Source organism: Vespa crabro, chromosome 11 (assembly GCF_910589235.1).
Source record: "Vespa crabro chromosome 11, iyVesCrab1.2, whole genome shotgun sequence".
Classification (NCBI taxonomy): domain Eukaryota; kingdom Metazoa; phylum Arthropoda; class Insecta; order Hymenoptera; family Vespidae; genus Vespa; species Vespa crabro.
This window is the reverse complement of record NC_060965.1, coordinates 6,108,402-6,124,123: the sequence shown is the minus strand read 5'-3', so window position 1 is coordinate 6,124,123 and position 15,722 is coordinate 6,108,402. Positions and strand designations below refer to the sequence as shown.

Below are 15,722 nucleotides of genomic sequence, written 5' to 3'. Positions count from 1 at the left end.
AAGATTAATATAATTTAAATATTATTATTTATTTTAGAAGATATAAATGTTATAACAAAAAAAAATATGAATTTTTATTCGTAATAACGATTCTATTTTTAGTACGTTTTCTTACGCTTCGTTATCGTATATATGTCGTTGTAGTAAATACGCATTGTTACCTTGTATACAAGAATGATCTTAGAAGTACAATAACAAAAACATTCGATAAATAAAACATGAAATCGCCGACGATGGAAGAAAATCTATAAACAAGAAAGTGTCTATGGAACTACAGCTCAGTTGAAATATTAGTTATATAATCAACAAAAATTATGTGCTGTGATTCGTATAGATTTTTCAAAAATTCTAAATTTCTGGCACATGTAATCTGTATGTAAGTATTTATATATGTATATTAATAAATAACAATTATTGTACATTTGTATACATTCAAATATTTACGAGCAGTAATTACATTCTAGCCGACGTACACCTGCAAGAATTATCAAAAATGTTTAATCTATATTTGTTAATAAATGTATTTATTTCAGATAGAAATATTTTGAAGAATGAATTAAGCTGAATCTATGTGAATATTATTCAAAATCTAAGGTAATAGTTTATCAGATAATTACAAAAAGAAACGGACACGTAATAGAAAGAAAAAAGAGATATGGAGAAAAAAAAAGAAGAAGAAAGATTAATGAGCAACAATTAGGAAATGTTAAAAAAAGTATTTTATTTAAATTTATTAGACATTTAATCTTATCGTCCAAATATGACATTTCTCATTAGTTTCTAATATATATACATATAAGTATTCTATATTTTTTATCCACTATAATATAGATAAAAGACATAGGTACACAAAAAAAATTATCCTGCATAAATATATATTCATATATTTATTTACATCTATATCTGCATTTCTAAACCATTTCTGTCGTGTAGCCAATATATTTGCTTGTAATGCAATCGCGGATCATATTTTCATAATATAAAATTTTTAATAATCTTGTAAAATGAATTTCTATAAGATATATTATTTTAAATATACAGCTGTTATTACGTTATATAGTGTGTATCTTATTTCAAATATGCTGCTGTTTTCGTGATATTCTCGTGAATTCGCAAGATTATTCTACGAGAACTTTCTTGAAATCTCTTAGAAAGTAATCATTTTCTTCGCTCTGGCATAAAGCAATAGTAGGAAGATGATGAGTAAGTAAAGAAAGAAGAGGAACAAATAGTCAAGGAAAGGAGCAGAACTTCCATCAAAAGCGTATTTTCCTTTATAAACAATATATTTGTAATTTATTCTATCATTTATTACCTCATGTTGCAACGTATTAAAAATATGTTACATTATAGCGAAATATGCTACATAGGTTGCTAATTCACGTTTCAAAGAACGTATTGCATGATTATACAATGTATTGTAATAATTAATAGTTATAGTAAAAGTTATAGTAAATATTTTATGAATTTTATTATTCGACAATTATAAGTACTATTCGAATTTGAATTTTCCATTAAGATCCGTTGAGAATCGCAAATCAACACAATCCATTTTTCTTATACTTGTCGTTCTTATACTTTCTGTATAGCAATAACAAAATCACTATTTATCTTACCTAGAAATTCAATGTAAAAATAAAGTATTTCCTCCAAAACAGAATTTTCATACACGCGAAGATCTCTTTCTATTGTCTTTTTCATCATTATTTAATTAGGATGTATTATATTTCCTTTCTCTCTCTCACCGTAAAACTGAACAATCGAACAAGAACGATCTATAAAACTATTTATCACCAATTTCTTTTTTAGAGATCATGCGATTGTTCTTCCCGTACTTGAACGGAATTAATCTTTATATGTGTGTCCAGAACGTCTCCAGGAGAAGACTGATGAATGGTTTCTATCTGTCCCTCTATTTCTTTCAAACGATTGTCGATTGCAAACATATGCCCTCACATCTAAGTTCTCTTTTGTTTAAACGAAAATGCCAAAATATAAGAATCATACATAATTTATGAGAATGTTCTTCGCAGGGAAGCAAAGTTAACTGACTGAAACGATCAACAGCTGTTCTACATTTGCTTAGAAAAAATTTCAAACATATGGCAGAAAAGAATGCATCTGTCAATCGGATGTGCAATGGGAACAGAAAAAATTATACGTCTTAACTAAATGACGTATAGTGAAAAATGTTCAAGTAGACATTCTGAAAATTTTTTCCATCGTATTTGACCACGATGAAAAACTGAGTCCAGCATAAATGTGGAAATCCTACGACTATGTGGCTCAAATTGTACTCTGTATATAAAAGACGTTAAAGACAGATGAATGGTTCCCAAATCACCTTTTCTCCTGTACCATCCCGGAATTTCTCATCAGAAAAAATAGCATTCTTGGAACAAAAACCTTTGTCATGCTCTATACCTTCCTATCTGGAATATGGTGTCAAATAATTCAGGTAGATGGTCTCGCCAAGTTATTTATATTTGCAGCTATTCTACCTCAGACTAACATTTTCTTTTGAAATTCTCAGAGGAGGGACTTGGCCATGCCCAATCATAAAAGCGCATTTTCGAAATCTGAACTCCGCCTATAATGTGCCCAGAGAAGGGAGATGTCGGTCGCATGAAGTTACTATATAATCGATTTGGCGCATTGGATTTCTCAGTATTATAAGAATACTCCGTGCATCTCAACACTTGCACACAATTACAATGTAAATCAACCACTATACGAACATGCTTGGACTTATTACGACCAGCCACAAAATTAATTGGATCTAAAATAATACATAGATCCGGACTTATTTGATCATTTTACGGTCAACCATGGAATCACTCTTGCTTATATGATGCTAAAACATAACAGAATTATACTGGTGAATAAGAATCTTTCGGACTGGACTCATCAGAATTTGTTGGAGTTTCAATAGTTCTTCCAATTGGATCCATATAAGTGTGGAAGGCACTTCTTGATGATGAAGAAATCATTTAAAAACTCATATTTTATCAAGAGAATCGCAAGTCTTGCTAGTTCCTGAAGATACAATTATAAAAGTAACTTTTAATGGAATTAGATCGCTCATTAGAGCGGCACTTTCTACATTTACGGATCATACTACTCTACCATCACGACCCGGTGGAAATTTGAATTATGTATCCGAAATCTAACAACAACCAAATCTGAAGCCATCCACCAATTTCTAATCCATTTAACGATCTCCAAGTCTTTCACCAATCTATAAACCAACCATCAATATCTTGCTATCTGCAAAAAACTTGGAAAATTCGAAATCATCGACATTGTAACGAAACAACGATTGGCCACAATTCTACGAGGAAAAAACATCAAAGTGTTGTGATATTATAGGTGTTATTTCGTCTGCAAATCTTCCCGAAGATTTTGTCTCAGAACGCGTTGTTACAAAGTGTAAGAATGAGCAAAAAGTTGATATCATTTTAAGGGTTTTCTGAAATTTCTTTCTATTTTCATTTTATTCAATATTGCTTGCACGTGTTAAAGGCTTCGTAAAGTGTATCATAAAAGCTAATTATATTTATCTATTATGTATCAATAACGATAAAAGGTCAATACAGTTGTAGACGTCGACATTTGAAGATCATCACGTATGCTTGTTCTTGCATCCCAATATTAAATGAGTTTTGGTTCCATTGATTGCCAGAATTTTCTCACTACCGTCGGCATTTTTTTTGTACGATTTCTTATTCTATAGCACTAAAATGCGATTATGTTCTCTCCACTACTACTATCGCTATTTTTTATTGCCTAGTGTTTAATATTGGTACCTATTTAGATCACTACTTAATCATTATTAAAGTACATAAATTCCACCTTAAAGAATTTGTCAACTTATATTGCATAATTATAAATTTGGTGACGATTATTGCAACCAATATGAATAATGTCGTCTGCGTCTAAAAAACTTGCAAAAAAATTAAGGCTCTGGACATACATATATATATATATATATATATATATATATATGTATGTGTATGTATTATAGCAGAATTCGAACACAGGTATCTTTTTTACTTTACGGGCGAATGCTCTTGACCAACTGAGCTACCTAAACACCTCAGTCCCAAAATTCTCTCCAGAATTTTTATACTCATACTGAATTGAATGTCAACGTCAAGACACTTTTAGCCACCTTTGTTAGATACTTTGTATTATTATAAATATCACAGATAGATACCCAAATATTTTTATGCCGTATGGCGCGTTGGGTTCCAATATAGACACTGATGATGTGTCATACACTTTCGCCCTCCCCGCCAAACCGCTATCACACATGCACAGCATATGTCAACAATACATACAACAATTTTCTTCACAATTTGAGAAAGTTTCGAAAGAGAAAGTCATGTTTTTCTATATTATATAACCAGCAACTATAATATAATACAGAAGGGGCATTACTTTTTTTCGACCTGAACTCAGAAATGTGAAGAAAATCTTTGGCAAATGATTTTTTGGATTTGTGAGAAGAAAATCTTTGGCTTATGATTTTTTGATTTGGTCCTTAAAATACTTACATCAATATTTTAAACACTAATGTGATATGTACAAGAATAGACTGATGAATATTTACAATAATGAGAAAATATATTAGAATAATATTTAATCATACAATCGTTTAAGAACAAAGATTTCTATGAAAGTGTGGCTTGGACTGTTGTTTAAACACTCTTTTCAAATTTGAATGTAAAAATTCGTGAAGATATTTTGTTTCCTTCGGATATTCTGGGCCAGGATTCGAACCTGGGTCTTTCGCTTTCCGTGTATGTTTTCCATCCTTTGCTTATACCAATGTAGCTATCTAGGCCCTGTAATTATATTTCTCTTAAAAGGCTTTTGAGTAACGATAGGGAACGCTCATCTACATATGTGTATGTGTATTTGTATTTGTGGTCTGTGTATGTATTATAAATATAAATACAAATATATCCACATGTATACATACTGAAATATAATAATATATGTATGTATATATACTATGTATTTACATAATATTCGAACTATACATATGTATATGTACTATATATATTGTTTATGTTATGTACTTATACGTTCACACATTATATATGTAGATAAATTCAGCCATATATACATATATCTTTGTAATAATTGGTACGAATAATAAAAATTATGTAATTGGAAATTTTAAATTATGTAATTGCAAATATCCATGTATATGTTCAAATACATTTGTTTATATAAGTATATTTATATATACGTATTACGGAAATTTCGCCGTCGCCTGAGATCCTTTCTTGAACGTTCGAGATCGGCTTTGTTTATAGCATCCCGAATAATTACGAAAATAAGCGATCGGCCGAAACAAAGCGAGTCAGTTTATCGAGAACCACTATAGAGAAACATCCTTTTAAATATCTATTAAAATCTATTTGAACATATATTATATTTTTGTCTCCGACCTAAAAATTCTTCATAAATGTCATAGAAAAGGCGGCCATAAATTCGTATATATTTACGTCATGCTTGCAACTATACATATAATTATCCTAATATTTATTATTTATTAATATCTTCATCTTTAACATGATATAATAAAGAACTGATCAAAGAATCTGTATAGTAGACGCCATTTACTGAAAAGTTACGTATAATTTTATGAAATTTTTCGTGGAAATTTTCAAAATGTTTTTGTGTTGAGTTTGTTGAAGATAATTTATAAACTTTAATCAATTAATAATTCATCAAAATAACGGTATATTCAATATATTTCAATATTTTCTCTCTCGACATCTTCAAGAAGTTACCTTTCTGAATAATTATGATGAATAAACGTTCTGTATCTTAAATGTAATAGTTCGACGAATAAATGATTTATTTCTTAATCGATTGGTTTTATGTAATAAATTAGTTCATTTCTATCTTTCTGATAAATCGACAGAAATTAAATTACATTCTTTTGATTATCGAAATTAGATTCTTTGACTTCTTTACTTTAGATATTGGTGATGGTTTAGATAAAAATAAATTACAATGAAAAGAATGTCAACTTTCATCCGAATTATATAATTCATTTTCGTAAACAAGATTAATATAATTTAAATATTATTATTTATTTTAGAAGATATAAATGTTATAACAAAAAAAAATATGAATTTTTATTCGTAATAACGATTCTATTTTTAGTACGTTTTCTTACGCTTCGTTATCGTATATATGTCGTTGTAGTAAATACGCATTGTTACCTTGCATACAAGAATGATCTTAGAAGTACAATAACAAAAACATTCGATAAATAAAACATGAAATCGCCGACGATGGAAGAAAATCTATAAACAAGAAAGTGTCTATGGAACTACAGCTCAGTTGAAATATTAGTTATATAATCAACAAAAATTATGTGCTATGATTCGTATAGATTTTTCAAAAATTCTAAATTTCTGGCACACGTAATCTGTATGTAAGTATTTATATATGTATATTAATAAATAACAATTATTGTACATTTGTATACATTCAAATATTTACGAGCAGTAATTACATTCTAGCCGACGTACACCTGCAAGAATTATCAAAAATGTTTAATCTATATTTGTTAATAAATGTATTTATTTCAGATAGAAATATTTTGAAGAATGAATTAAGCTGAATCTATGTGAATATTATTCAAAATCTAAGGTAATAGTTTATCAAATAATTACGAAAAGAAATGGAAAGGCAATCAAAATAGAAAAGAGATAGGGAGAAGAAAAAAGGAAAAAAAAAGAAATGGAAGATAAAATATGAATAACAGTTAGGAAATTTTGAAAAAATATTTCATTTATATTCATTAAACATTTAATTTTATTGCCCAAATATGACCTTTCTCGTTAGTTTCTAATATATATTTAATATCTTATATATTTTATTGACTATTAAATAGATAATAAATATATAAAGTTATTCTATATAAACACACATTCATCTATTTATTTACATCTATATTAGCGTTTTCAAACCATTTCTGTTGTGCAATCAATACATTTGTTTGTAACGCAATCGCAGAACAAATGTTTATGATATAAAAATTTTAATAAACTTGTAAAAGGAAGTTAGTGTATATTATTTTATATATACTGCTGTTATTACGATATTCTCGTGAATTTGCAGAATCATTGTATGAGAACTTTTGCGAAATTTTTTAGAAATTAATCATTTTTCTCGCTTTAGCGTAAAGTAACAATAAGAAGAGTAAGATGATGAGTAGATAAAGGACGATAAGGAAAAGATGGAGAAGGAAGAGTGCGGAACATCCCCTATAGTGTATTTTCCTTCCACTTGTAAACAGTGTAATTGCAGTATATTCTTTCAGTTGTTATCTCATGTTACAATGTATTGCAACATATTGCACCATATTGAAATATGTTATATCAGTTGCTAACTCACGTTCCAAAGTTGCTATTGCACCATTGTATCAGTTGTTAACTCATATTGAAAGTTATACTAAATATTTTACTTTAATATATATGTTACTTTAAATAATTATATTAAGGATTTTGTCGTTTGCTAAATGCAATAGAATTTAAATGTGACTTTTACAAGAATATTTCATATTATTTATATTCGTTCATATTTAACTTTCTAATAGAAACTAATTTCTTTATAAATTAATTTTATGATAAAAGAAATTAATTATTTAGAAATTAAAAAGTAAAACGTAAATTTATTAATTCTTTTAAAGAGAGATTGATTGATTAAAAGTTACAAATTAAAACGTAAATTAATTGATATCTTTGCAAAAAATTATAATATATACAAATTCGTAACTGTAAAATTATATGGAATTATAGAGAATTAAATATAGTAGCCAAAAATTAATCCAATTTAATTTACAAAAATTAAATAAATAAAGATACTTTCTTTTTCTTCATTTTTTCTCTTTTTTTTTTTTTGATATAGGAAAATACAATTAATCAATTTTCGATGCTTTCCTTTCATTTTTGTTAATCCTTTTCTTTCTTTCCTTCTTTCAATGCCCATATTTTTGATTATTTGTAAAAAATGTACATATATAATATATATAATAATGATTAAATGACATATATATATATATATATATATATATATATATATATATATATATATATACAATTATATATATATATACAATTATATATATATTATAATTTTGTTATAAAAATTACATAAGATTTTATTCTTATTTCTTTTTGATTGTAACACATTAAATCTCCTTAATGATTTTTAAATAATAAAAATTGATACCGTAATAACATTTTGCTGTACGGAATAAAAAAAAGATAAAATGAAAATAAACGTTATTTTTAATGGAAATGTATTCTGCGAAATAGTTCGCCAACATATATGAATAAAAGAAAAACTATGGTGTAATATCTAAAAGAAAAAGATTAATGTTTTATATTCATCCGTTGTCGATAGCAATAATCATTATCACAATAAATAAAAATAATTCAATTTTTTTAGAAAATATCATTTTTATTGATGATATTATCACGATAAATTGTCTGGCTCAAAACTGATTTTATCCTATTGTCTTTATCGTTCATTATTGATTATAATTGTTGATAAAGAGGGAAAAAATGTACAGTTTATTATTTCTTGATATAACTCGTATAAATAATTAATAACAAATAATAATTAAATAAATTAATTATATTTTAATAAAGTCAAGAAGAGTCAAGAAAAAAATAGAAATGAAAAAAGGATAAAAATAATCTTTGTACCATTTCGATGTAAAGATTAATTTGCTAATGACTAATCGATTTGCTTATCATCTACATGCTTTTATCAAACTAATTTCTGAACAGAATATCTGTTCCATATTATCATATCGTAATCTACTTGATAACATTTGTTGATATATAATAGTATGTATCAATATATTGTATAATATACGTACAGGAATCTTTATAAAGCAAAACATTATTTAACGATATGACCTTGAAATGTCAAAATGATAGATCTTTGTAATGAAGCGGCCAAATGTATCGATAAAAATTGGAAAAAATAGAACAGATTTTTTATCATTTCTTTTTATACCCAATAATAATTTGATTTAATCGATAATATATATGTATATATCTACGTATATATACATATCTATATGTATGTACATAGATTGAATTTATCATGTATATAGGCTTGAATTTATAATATATATTGATTGAATATACAATTATATACAATATTATAAATAATTGGATAAATCAATTTTTAATATAATATTTTGACAAATAATAAAATTATATATAAAATTTTATATACAATTATGTTAATATTAAATAATAGTATCATTTGATCGATCAATACACGTATCAAATCATGTATACATCATTTGATACGATTTTAATTGTATTATTATTTTTCTTACAAAAAAAAACTGAACAAAGAAACTCGTAGAGAAGAAGTGGAACGATTAAAAAAGTATAAATACACGAGTTGATAAGAGAAAACCAGTAAGAAGAAAAGAGATAAGGATTTTGGTATAACAGGGAGAGAGAGAGAGAGAGACACGTAAAGAAAGTAAAAGAGGGAGATAGAATAATAAAGCTCAGTGAACTAAATCCTAAACTGTCATCTTAGGTAACGGAATGAAACGGACGGATTAGCAACGATATATAATTTGAAAAGTTAATTATAAGTTAAAGTAAATACTTGTTAGTTCTTCCTATTATTAAATATTTTGTTGTGATATTACGTTAAGTGCACGTAACCGTTCAACAACATGCCATTTAGAGATACAAAAACTTTTTCGGCTGTCATTCAGTATGTTTTTTTTTTATATATTAATATTTTTCTTTCATCTTTTAACATATTTTTTTTTTTCTTTCTCATTTTTCTTTCACTAAACATCGTTTCTATTCTCCTTTTATTATGTCTCTTTTCTTTTTCTTTTATGTTTCTTAGCGAGACCTTTCATATCTCTTCTTCGAATCGACGATAGAATATATTTCGTTTATATACTATTAAGTTTCATATATATATTCTTACTCAAAATTAAATTAATCATTAAAACGTACGGTCACGTATCGACGGGATCGTATAAATTTCTTAATAAATTAAATAGTATATAAATATTGAATGAAAAAAAATTTAATTCAACATAATTAACACTTTAATGATTTCTAAAAGTAATTTTAAAGTATACCGAAAATTTATAATAACATAAATATTAATTATATCCTTATTGATATTTAATATAAATTGCCATTACACATTAAATTTCAAAAATAATTTATTCGAAATTCCAGATGAAAAATCTTTGTTTCGAATAGACTTAATTTTCTATGTTTAATTTAAACAAAAACGTGAAAAATTTAAATAGGCGTAATTCCGTTCGATTGTTAAAAAAAAGTACATTTTACAAAATAACGTTAGACAAAATTCCTCTTTGCCGATTCCTCTTTTTCATTCATCATTCACTATTTCTCATTCTTTCTTACCGATCAGACGATCCTTCGCTTCTCTAGTTTCCAGTATTTTACTTAAATGATCCATTTGTCAAATTGATTAATTCCACAAAACAAAAAGCCAAAAAAATTAATAAAATTATTGCCATCAATTCGCGTTATTTATTATTCAACGATCATAAAAATTTTGATCATACAGAAAATTGAAAAAAAAAAGAAAAAAGAATTCTAAAATTCGAATTAATCATTTTTGCCTGAGAATTGCTCAAATAGTGTAACAGGCACATTCTTTATACTATATTTAATTTAATAATAAAAATAATTATTAAAATAGCATGAAGTACAAAGAGATAAAATTGAAATACCCTAATAACATGAGAATTACATTTTTAATAAAATATATGCACCATAAGATCAGTAAAAAATAAATCTTAGAATCAATTCGTTATCAGAGTAATAATAACCAGAATTCTTTTCAACAACGTTATCGTTATCTAGAAATATCGTTGTTTATATTTTTCTTATTCCATCATTATTTCTCTCTCTTCCTCTCTCTCTCTTTCTCACTCTGTCTCTCTCTCACTTTCTCCTCTCTCTCTCTCTTTCTCTTCTCTCTTTCTCTCTTTATCTTTCTCTGTCTCTCTATCTAACTACCTATCTGGATCTCTCCTCTCTCTCTCTCCCTCTCTCTCTCTCTCTCTCTCTTTCTCTCTTTCTCTGCCTTTCTCACTCTAATCTTAGATAAACTGTAAATGATATAATATTGATGTTGATATATAAAATAGAATTACAATTCATAGTCTCTTCAAAAATGGAGAGAAGATTAAATCGAATTTAAAAATTGATTTAAAAAAGAACTATAATTAAACTAGGTCGATTAGATCAATGAAGCTATGATTGAATCGCGTGAAATAAAAGAAGAAAATCGTACATTTCTAACTTTATCTCTTGGAGAAAATGCATTTTCTTATTTCCGTCTCTCTTTACCACCATTCTTATTTCTCTTATAATTCATTTTTCTTATTTCATAACAATCCTCTCTAAACCAATTTCTTTTTATGTCTTAAAATAATAATATAATTAGACAAATAATTTCACTAATATTTAGTATAACTTATGCTAGTATAATTATATTACAATAAATAGTTATTGTTCCATTCTTTATATGCGAAAATAGAATTTGTTTATACTCACTATAATTCAATTATATTTTGGTATATAAAAAAATGATGTATTAATAAATAGAGTATTATTTATTTTAATATAACTTTACTATAATAATTCGTAATAGAGTTTAATTATGTATGTCTAGATAATATTTTTTTATAATGCTCTATAATCCAATTTCCTTTCGTCTTCGACGATAGAAAATCGATAAAATAAATATTTTGATAATCATATCTATAATTTATAATAGTATTACTTTATTATAATAATTCATAATAGTTTCATTTTCAATATCTACACAGACTGCTGTTTAAATCCAATATAATTAAATGTTTATTATTGACTAAAAAAGAAATTATATAAGTTAATAATTATATTTTGAAATAAATAATTTGATAATTGTACAATATAACTTATACAAATATAATTATATTACTATAAATCGTAAAATTATTATTTTCAATATTTACAAAGGATTTTATTTGAATTCTTTACAGTTCAATTGATTTCATATCTAAAAAAGAAAAAATCATTATATAATTCGAGATTTATATAATATAAAGTATAATTTATATTCAACAAAAAAAAATTAAATTTCGAATATAAACTGACAGATAATGTTAATTTCCTAAAATGAAATAATATAAATAAAAAGATACATAATATCAACATTATTATAAAAAGTAACATTATTACTTGTATTAATTTCTTTGATTAAGCAATATTAAGCAATAATTTCATTTTCTTTTCTCTAAATTTATTTCAACTTCGACACTCTCTCATTTCTTTTCGTTCATTTCGAAATGATAGGTTAAATAAAAATATAAATCCAAAAACTGTAATACTATTTTACTGAATTCATTATTTAATGGACCCAATAATAAAATTATTACATATAAAATGTTAAAAAAAAAAAACAAAGGAACAAAAAGAACACGTATTATAATTTATATAAAAAAAGAAACAGAAAATTTATAAAAATAAATTATATTAGCATTTTTTAATAAATTTTTATTAAATTTTATATCAATTTTAACATGTTCATTTTGTTTTATTATCGACGAAAAATGTCCTAGTTAGGAAAATACATTAAAAGCAACGTTCTTTAAATTGTTATTTAACTGTTAGTCTTCTAGAAAATGGTTCTATTTCCATAAGAAGTTATCGGTCCATTATTTTATCTTACGATGTTATAAATAAATATTACTCTATCAATTAAAAATGGTAGTTCTTTTTATTTTCAATATTGATATTATTCTCCAATTGGTATAAATAATACCTAACATAAATGTAGGAACGTGATATTAAAATCGAGGTGGGATAATTGTAACAATACAAAATATTAAACTATATTATAAGTATTCAAATGAAAAATTACTCGTACAACTGAACATAATTGTTCATTTTATTATTTATTATATTATAATTTCGTTATCGAGAAAAGGATCTACCGATATTTCATTATTTTGGCAATATCGTGCAACCGAAATTTTAAATACCTTATTCTTCTATTCTGCTCTGTAATATATGTTTAAAACTTATTAATACATGCTGCTATTTAGTAACAAAATATTTTATTCAATTTTAGATAAACGAAAAAGCATCATTACGCAAAAATACTCGAAGAAATATGGCAGAAAAAATTGTTGGATTTTCTCAAGAAACCCTTGTCTCTCAAACTGAGCAAACAATCAAAGCAAAAAGGTTTCTACAATACATTGCAAGTTTAGCAGCCTCCATAGGTGCAATAGCAGCAGGAATGTCAGTATCATGGACCTCACAAGCTGGTACAGATGGTGTCAATATAGCAACCATATATAAAATCACCATTACCCCAGAAGAATTTTCATGGATTGGATCACTCGCAGCACTTGGTTCTGCAATAGTGTGTGTACCTATTGGTACTCTTGCAGATATAATAGGCAGAAAATATTCTATGCTAATGCTTGTAATTCCTTTTACAATTGGCTGGCTTTGCATTATCTTTGCAAAGTCTGTCGCTTTTTTTTACGTCGGAAGGTTCTTGACAGGTTTTAGCGGCGGAGCATTTTGTGTGACAGGTCCTATGTATACCTCAGAAATAGGAGAAAGTGAAATTCGTGGAAGGTTAGGTACATTTTATCAGTTATTTCTCACTATAGGTATTCTGATAGTATCCATCTTAAATATTGGCGTAAATATGTACCAATTATCCATTATATCTGGGTTTATACCAATAATCTTTGGTATAGCATTTTTTTTCATGCCAGAAAGTCCTGTATACTATTTAATTAAAGGAAATGAAGATACAGCTAGGAAAATTTATATTAAACTTAGAGGTTCTCAATATGATGTAGAACAAGAATTAAGTATGCAGAAAAAAATGATAGAAGAGGCTAATAAAAACAAGGTATCTTTTCTAACTTTATTGAAATCTAAAGCTTGCAAAAAAGCCATATTAATATCGTATGGGCTTATGGGATTTCAACAATTGAGTGGAGTAAATGCTGTTGCATTTTACATTGGTTTTATATTTGACAAAGCAGGAGGGTTTGTTGGACCTAAGGAAGCTGCTATTGTCGTAGGAGTAATTGGAATAACTATGGTGTTTATTAGCTCATTAACAGTCGATCGTCTAGGTAGAAAAATATTGCTTATAATATCTAGTACTTTTATGACTTTATCTAATTTAGCACTTGGTATTTACTTCTATCTCTTAGAAACAACAGGTACAAGTAGTCTAGGCTGGTTACCACTCTTATCTGTTTGTTCTTTTATCGTTTCATTTGCAATTGGATTCGGTCCTCTTCCATGGATGATGATATCAGAAGTTTTTACGCCTGAAACCAAAGGTATCGCTGGTAGTAGTGCTTGCTTATTGAATTGGATACTGGCATTTGTTGTCACTAAAACTTTTGTTAATTTAAATGATATTATTCATATTTATGGTACGTTTTGGTTATTTTCTCTTATTTGCGCTGTAGGTGTCGTTTTTGTTTTATTCTTTGTTCCAGAAACAAAAGGAAAAACGTTAGAACAAATTCAACGCGAATTAAGCGCATAGTTAGGTATTTAAAAAATTTTTAATTTATAAATTACATTGTAGTATAAAAGATTATACAAATTACAAATCTGATCTTTTTGTAAAATAACTATAATACGTCTTAGACAAATAAATTTCTGTATGCAAAGATATGCAAAGGGTTATAAGTCAAATTTTGAATCAAACAGAATAAATACGCAATATATTCTAGATTATCATTTTTTGCTTAAGATTCTAATAGTACAAATCAATTTCACTTTTTCCCATACTTTTATCTGAAATTCTAATAGAATATGAAAAACGAAAAACATTTTATCAAGATATATATTTTTAATATATAAGTCATTTTCCAAAAAAAAAACAATATTTTTAAATCGATTATGTCGATGTTTATTTTGTAAGTCTAAAATCTAATCTTTCATAGCACTTTAAGTATTATAAGTGCGTCTTTGCAAAATTAATATTCTTTTTCTCGCCCACAAGAATTATATAATATTATTCATAATAAAACAATATTATTCTCTATCATTTATGGTCGCTTTGCAAAATTATACAACGTATATTACTATTGTTATAATGAAAATAAGAAAGTAAATGAAATTTATATTAGAATTTTTTTTGAATATATCTAATAAAATCTTAGCCATTTAATTATTTTGTATTCAATTAAGAAGCTATCTGGCGGAAAATGTTTGATACCTATACTCGTTTATCTTAATCCAGCAAGTATTAAGTAATGTTCGAAATTATATATACCTATAGAGAGGTATATTATACAATTCATTTGTATATACAAATTAATTCGATCTTTCTTTTATCAACTAATCAATACCATATTTTTAAGTTTATATCAAGATAAAATTATGCACATCGTCTTTAAACCATATGATATTCATAGAAGTAACATTCTTTGTTTTTATTTTTTGTAATATCAAACAAATTATAATGAATAAATTAATTGAATAAATAAATTTTTCCAACATTCATTAACATGTTCTAACATGTAACAAATTATATTTCCATAACTACCCTTCGAATGACAATAATCTTAAAATTTAGAGGGTGTCAACCATTTATTAATTAATCATCAAAACAATATTATTCTTATA

The 15,722-nt window shown here is 26.1% G+C and overlaps 1 protein-coding gene and 2 long non-coding RNA genes across 5 annotated transcripts; all 3 read left to right on the top strand.

Moving 5' to 3' along the window:
* Nucleotides 1-5,009, top strand: LOC124428058. Of its 2 annotated transcripts, XR_006943063.1 has the most exons (4): nt 1-376; nt 534-594; nt 1,810-2,458; nt 2,534-5,009. It is a non-coding gene; the product is annotated as an uncharacterized LOC124428058 (long non-coding RNA). The 2 variants fall into 2 exon arrangements; XR_006943062.1 differs by having other exon boundaries at nt 534-2,458.
* A 1,072-nt stretch (nt 5,010-6,081) lies between these two features.
* Nucleotides 6,082-7,535, top strand: LOC124428059. The gene is made up of 3 exons (XR_006943064.1): nt 6,082-6,457; nt 6,615-6,675; nt 7,207-7,535. It is a non-coding gene; the product is annotated as an uncharacterized LOC124428059 (long non-coding RNA).
* Nucleotides 7,536-9,495: 1,960 nt separating this feature from the next.
* On the top strand, nt 9,496-14,823 carry LOC124427849 (facilitated trehalose transporter Tret1-like). Of its 2 annotated transcripts, none has more exons than XM_046971220.1 (2): nt 9,496-9,661; nt 13,180-14,823. In XM_046971220.1, the coding sequence occupies exon 2, from the start codon at nt 13,222-13,224 to the stop codon at nt 14,632-14,634; it is 1,413 nt and encodes a 470-aa protein (XP_046827176.1). In that variant the 5' UTR covers nt 9,496-9,661; nt 13,180-13,221; the 3' UTR covers nt 14,635-14,823. The 2 variants fall into 2 exon arrangements, with proteins under 2 accessions (XP_046827176.1, XP_046827175.1); XM_046971219.1 differs by having other exon boundaries at nt 9,497-9,780.
* Nucleotides 14,824-15,722: the final 899 nt, after the last annotated feature.

Bases quoted from the DNA above. Each gene is read 5' to 3' on its own strand.
- LOC124427849 (XM_046971220.1), top strand. From the start codon at position 13,222: ATGGCAGAAAAAATTGTTGGATTTTCTCAAGAAACCCTTGTCTCTCAA.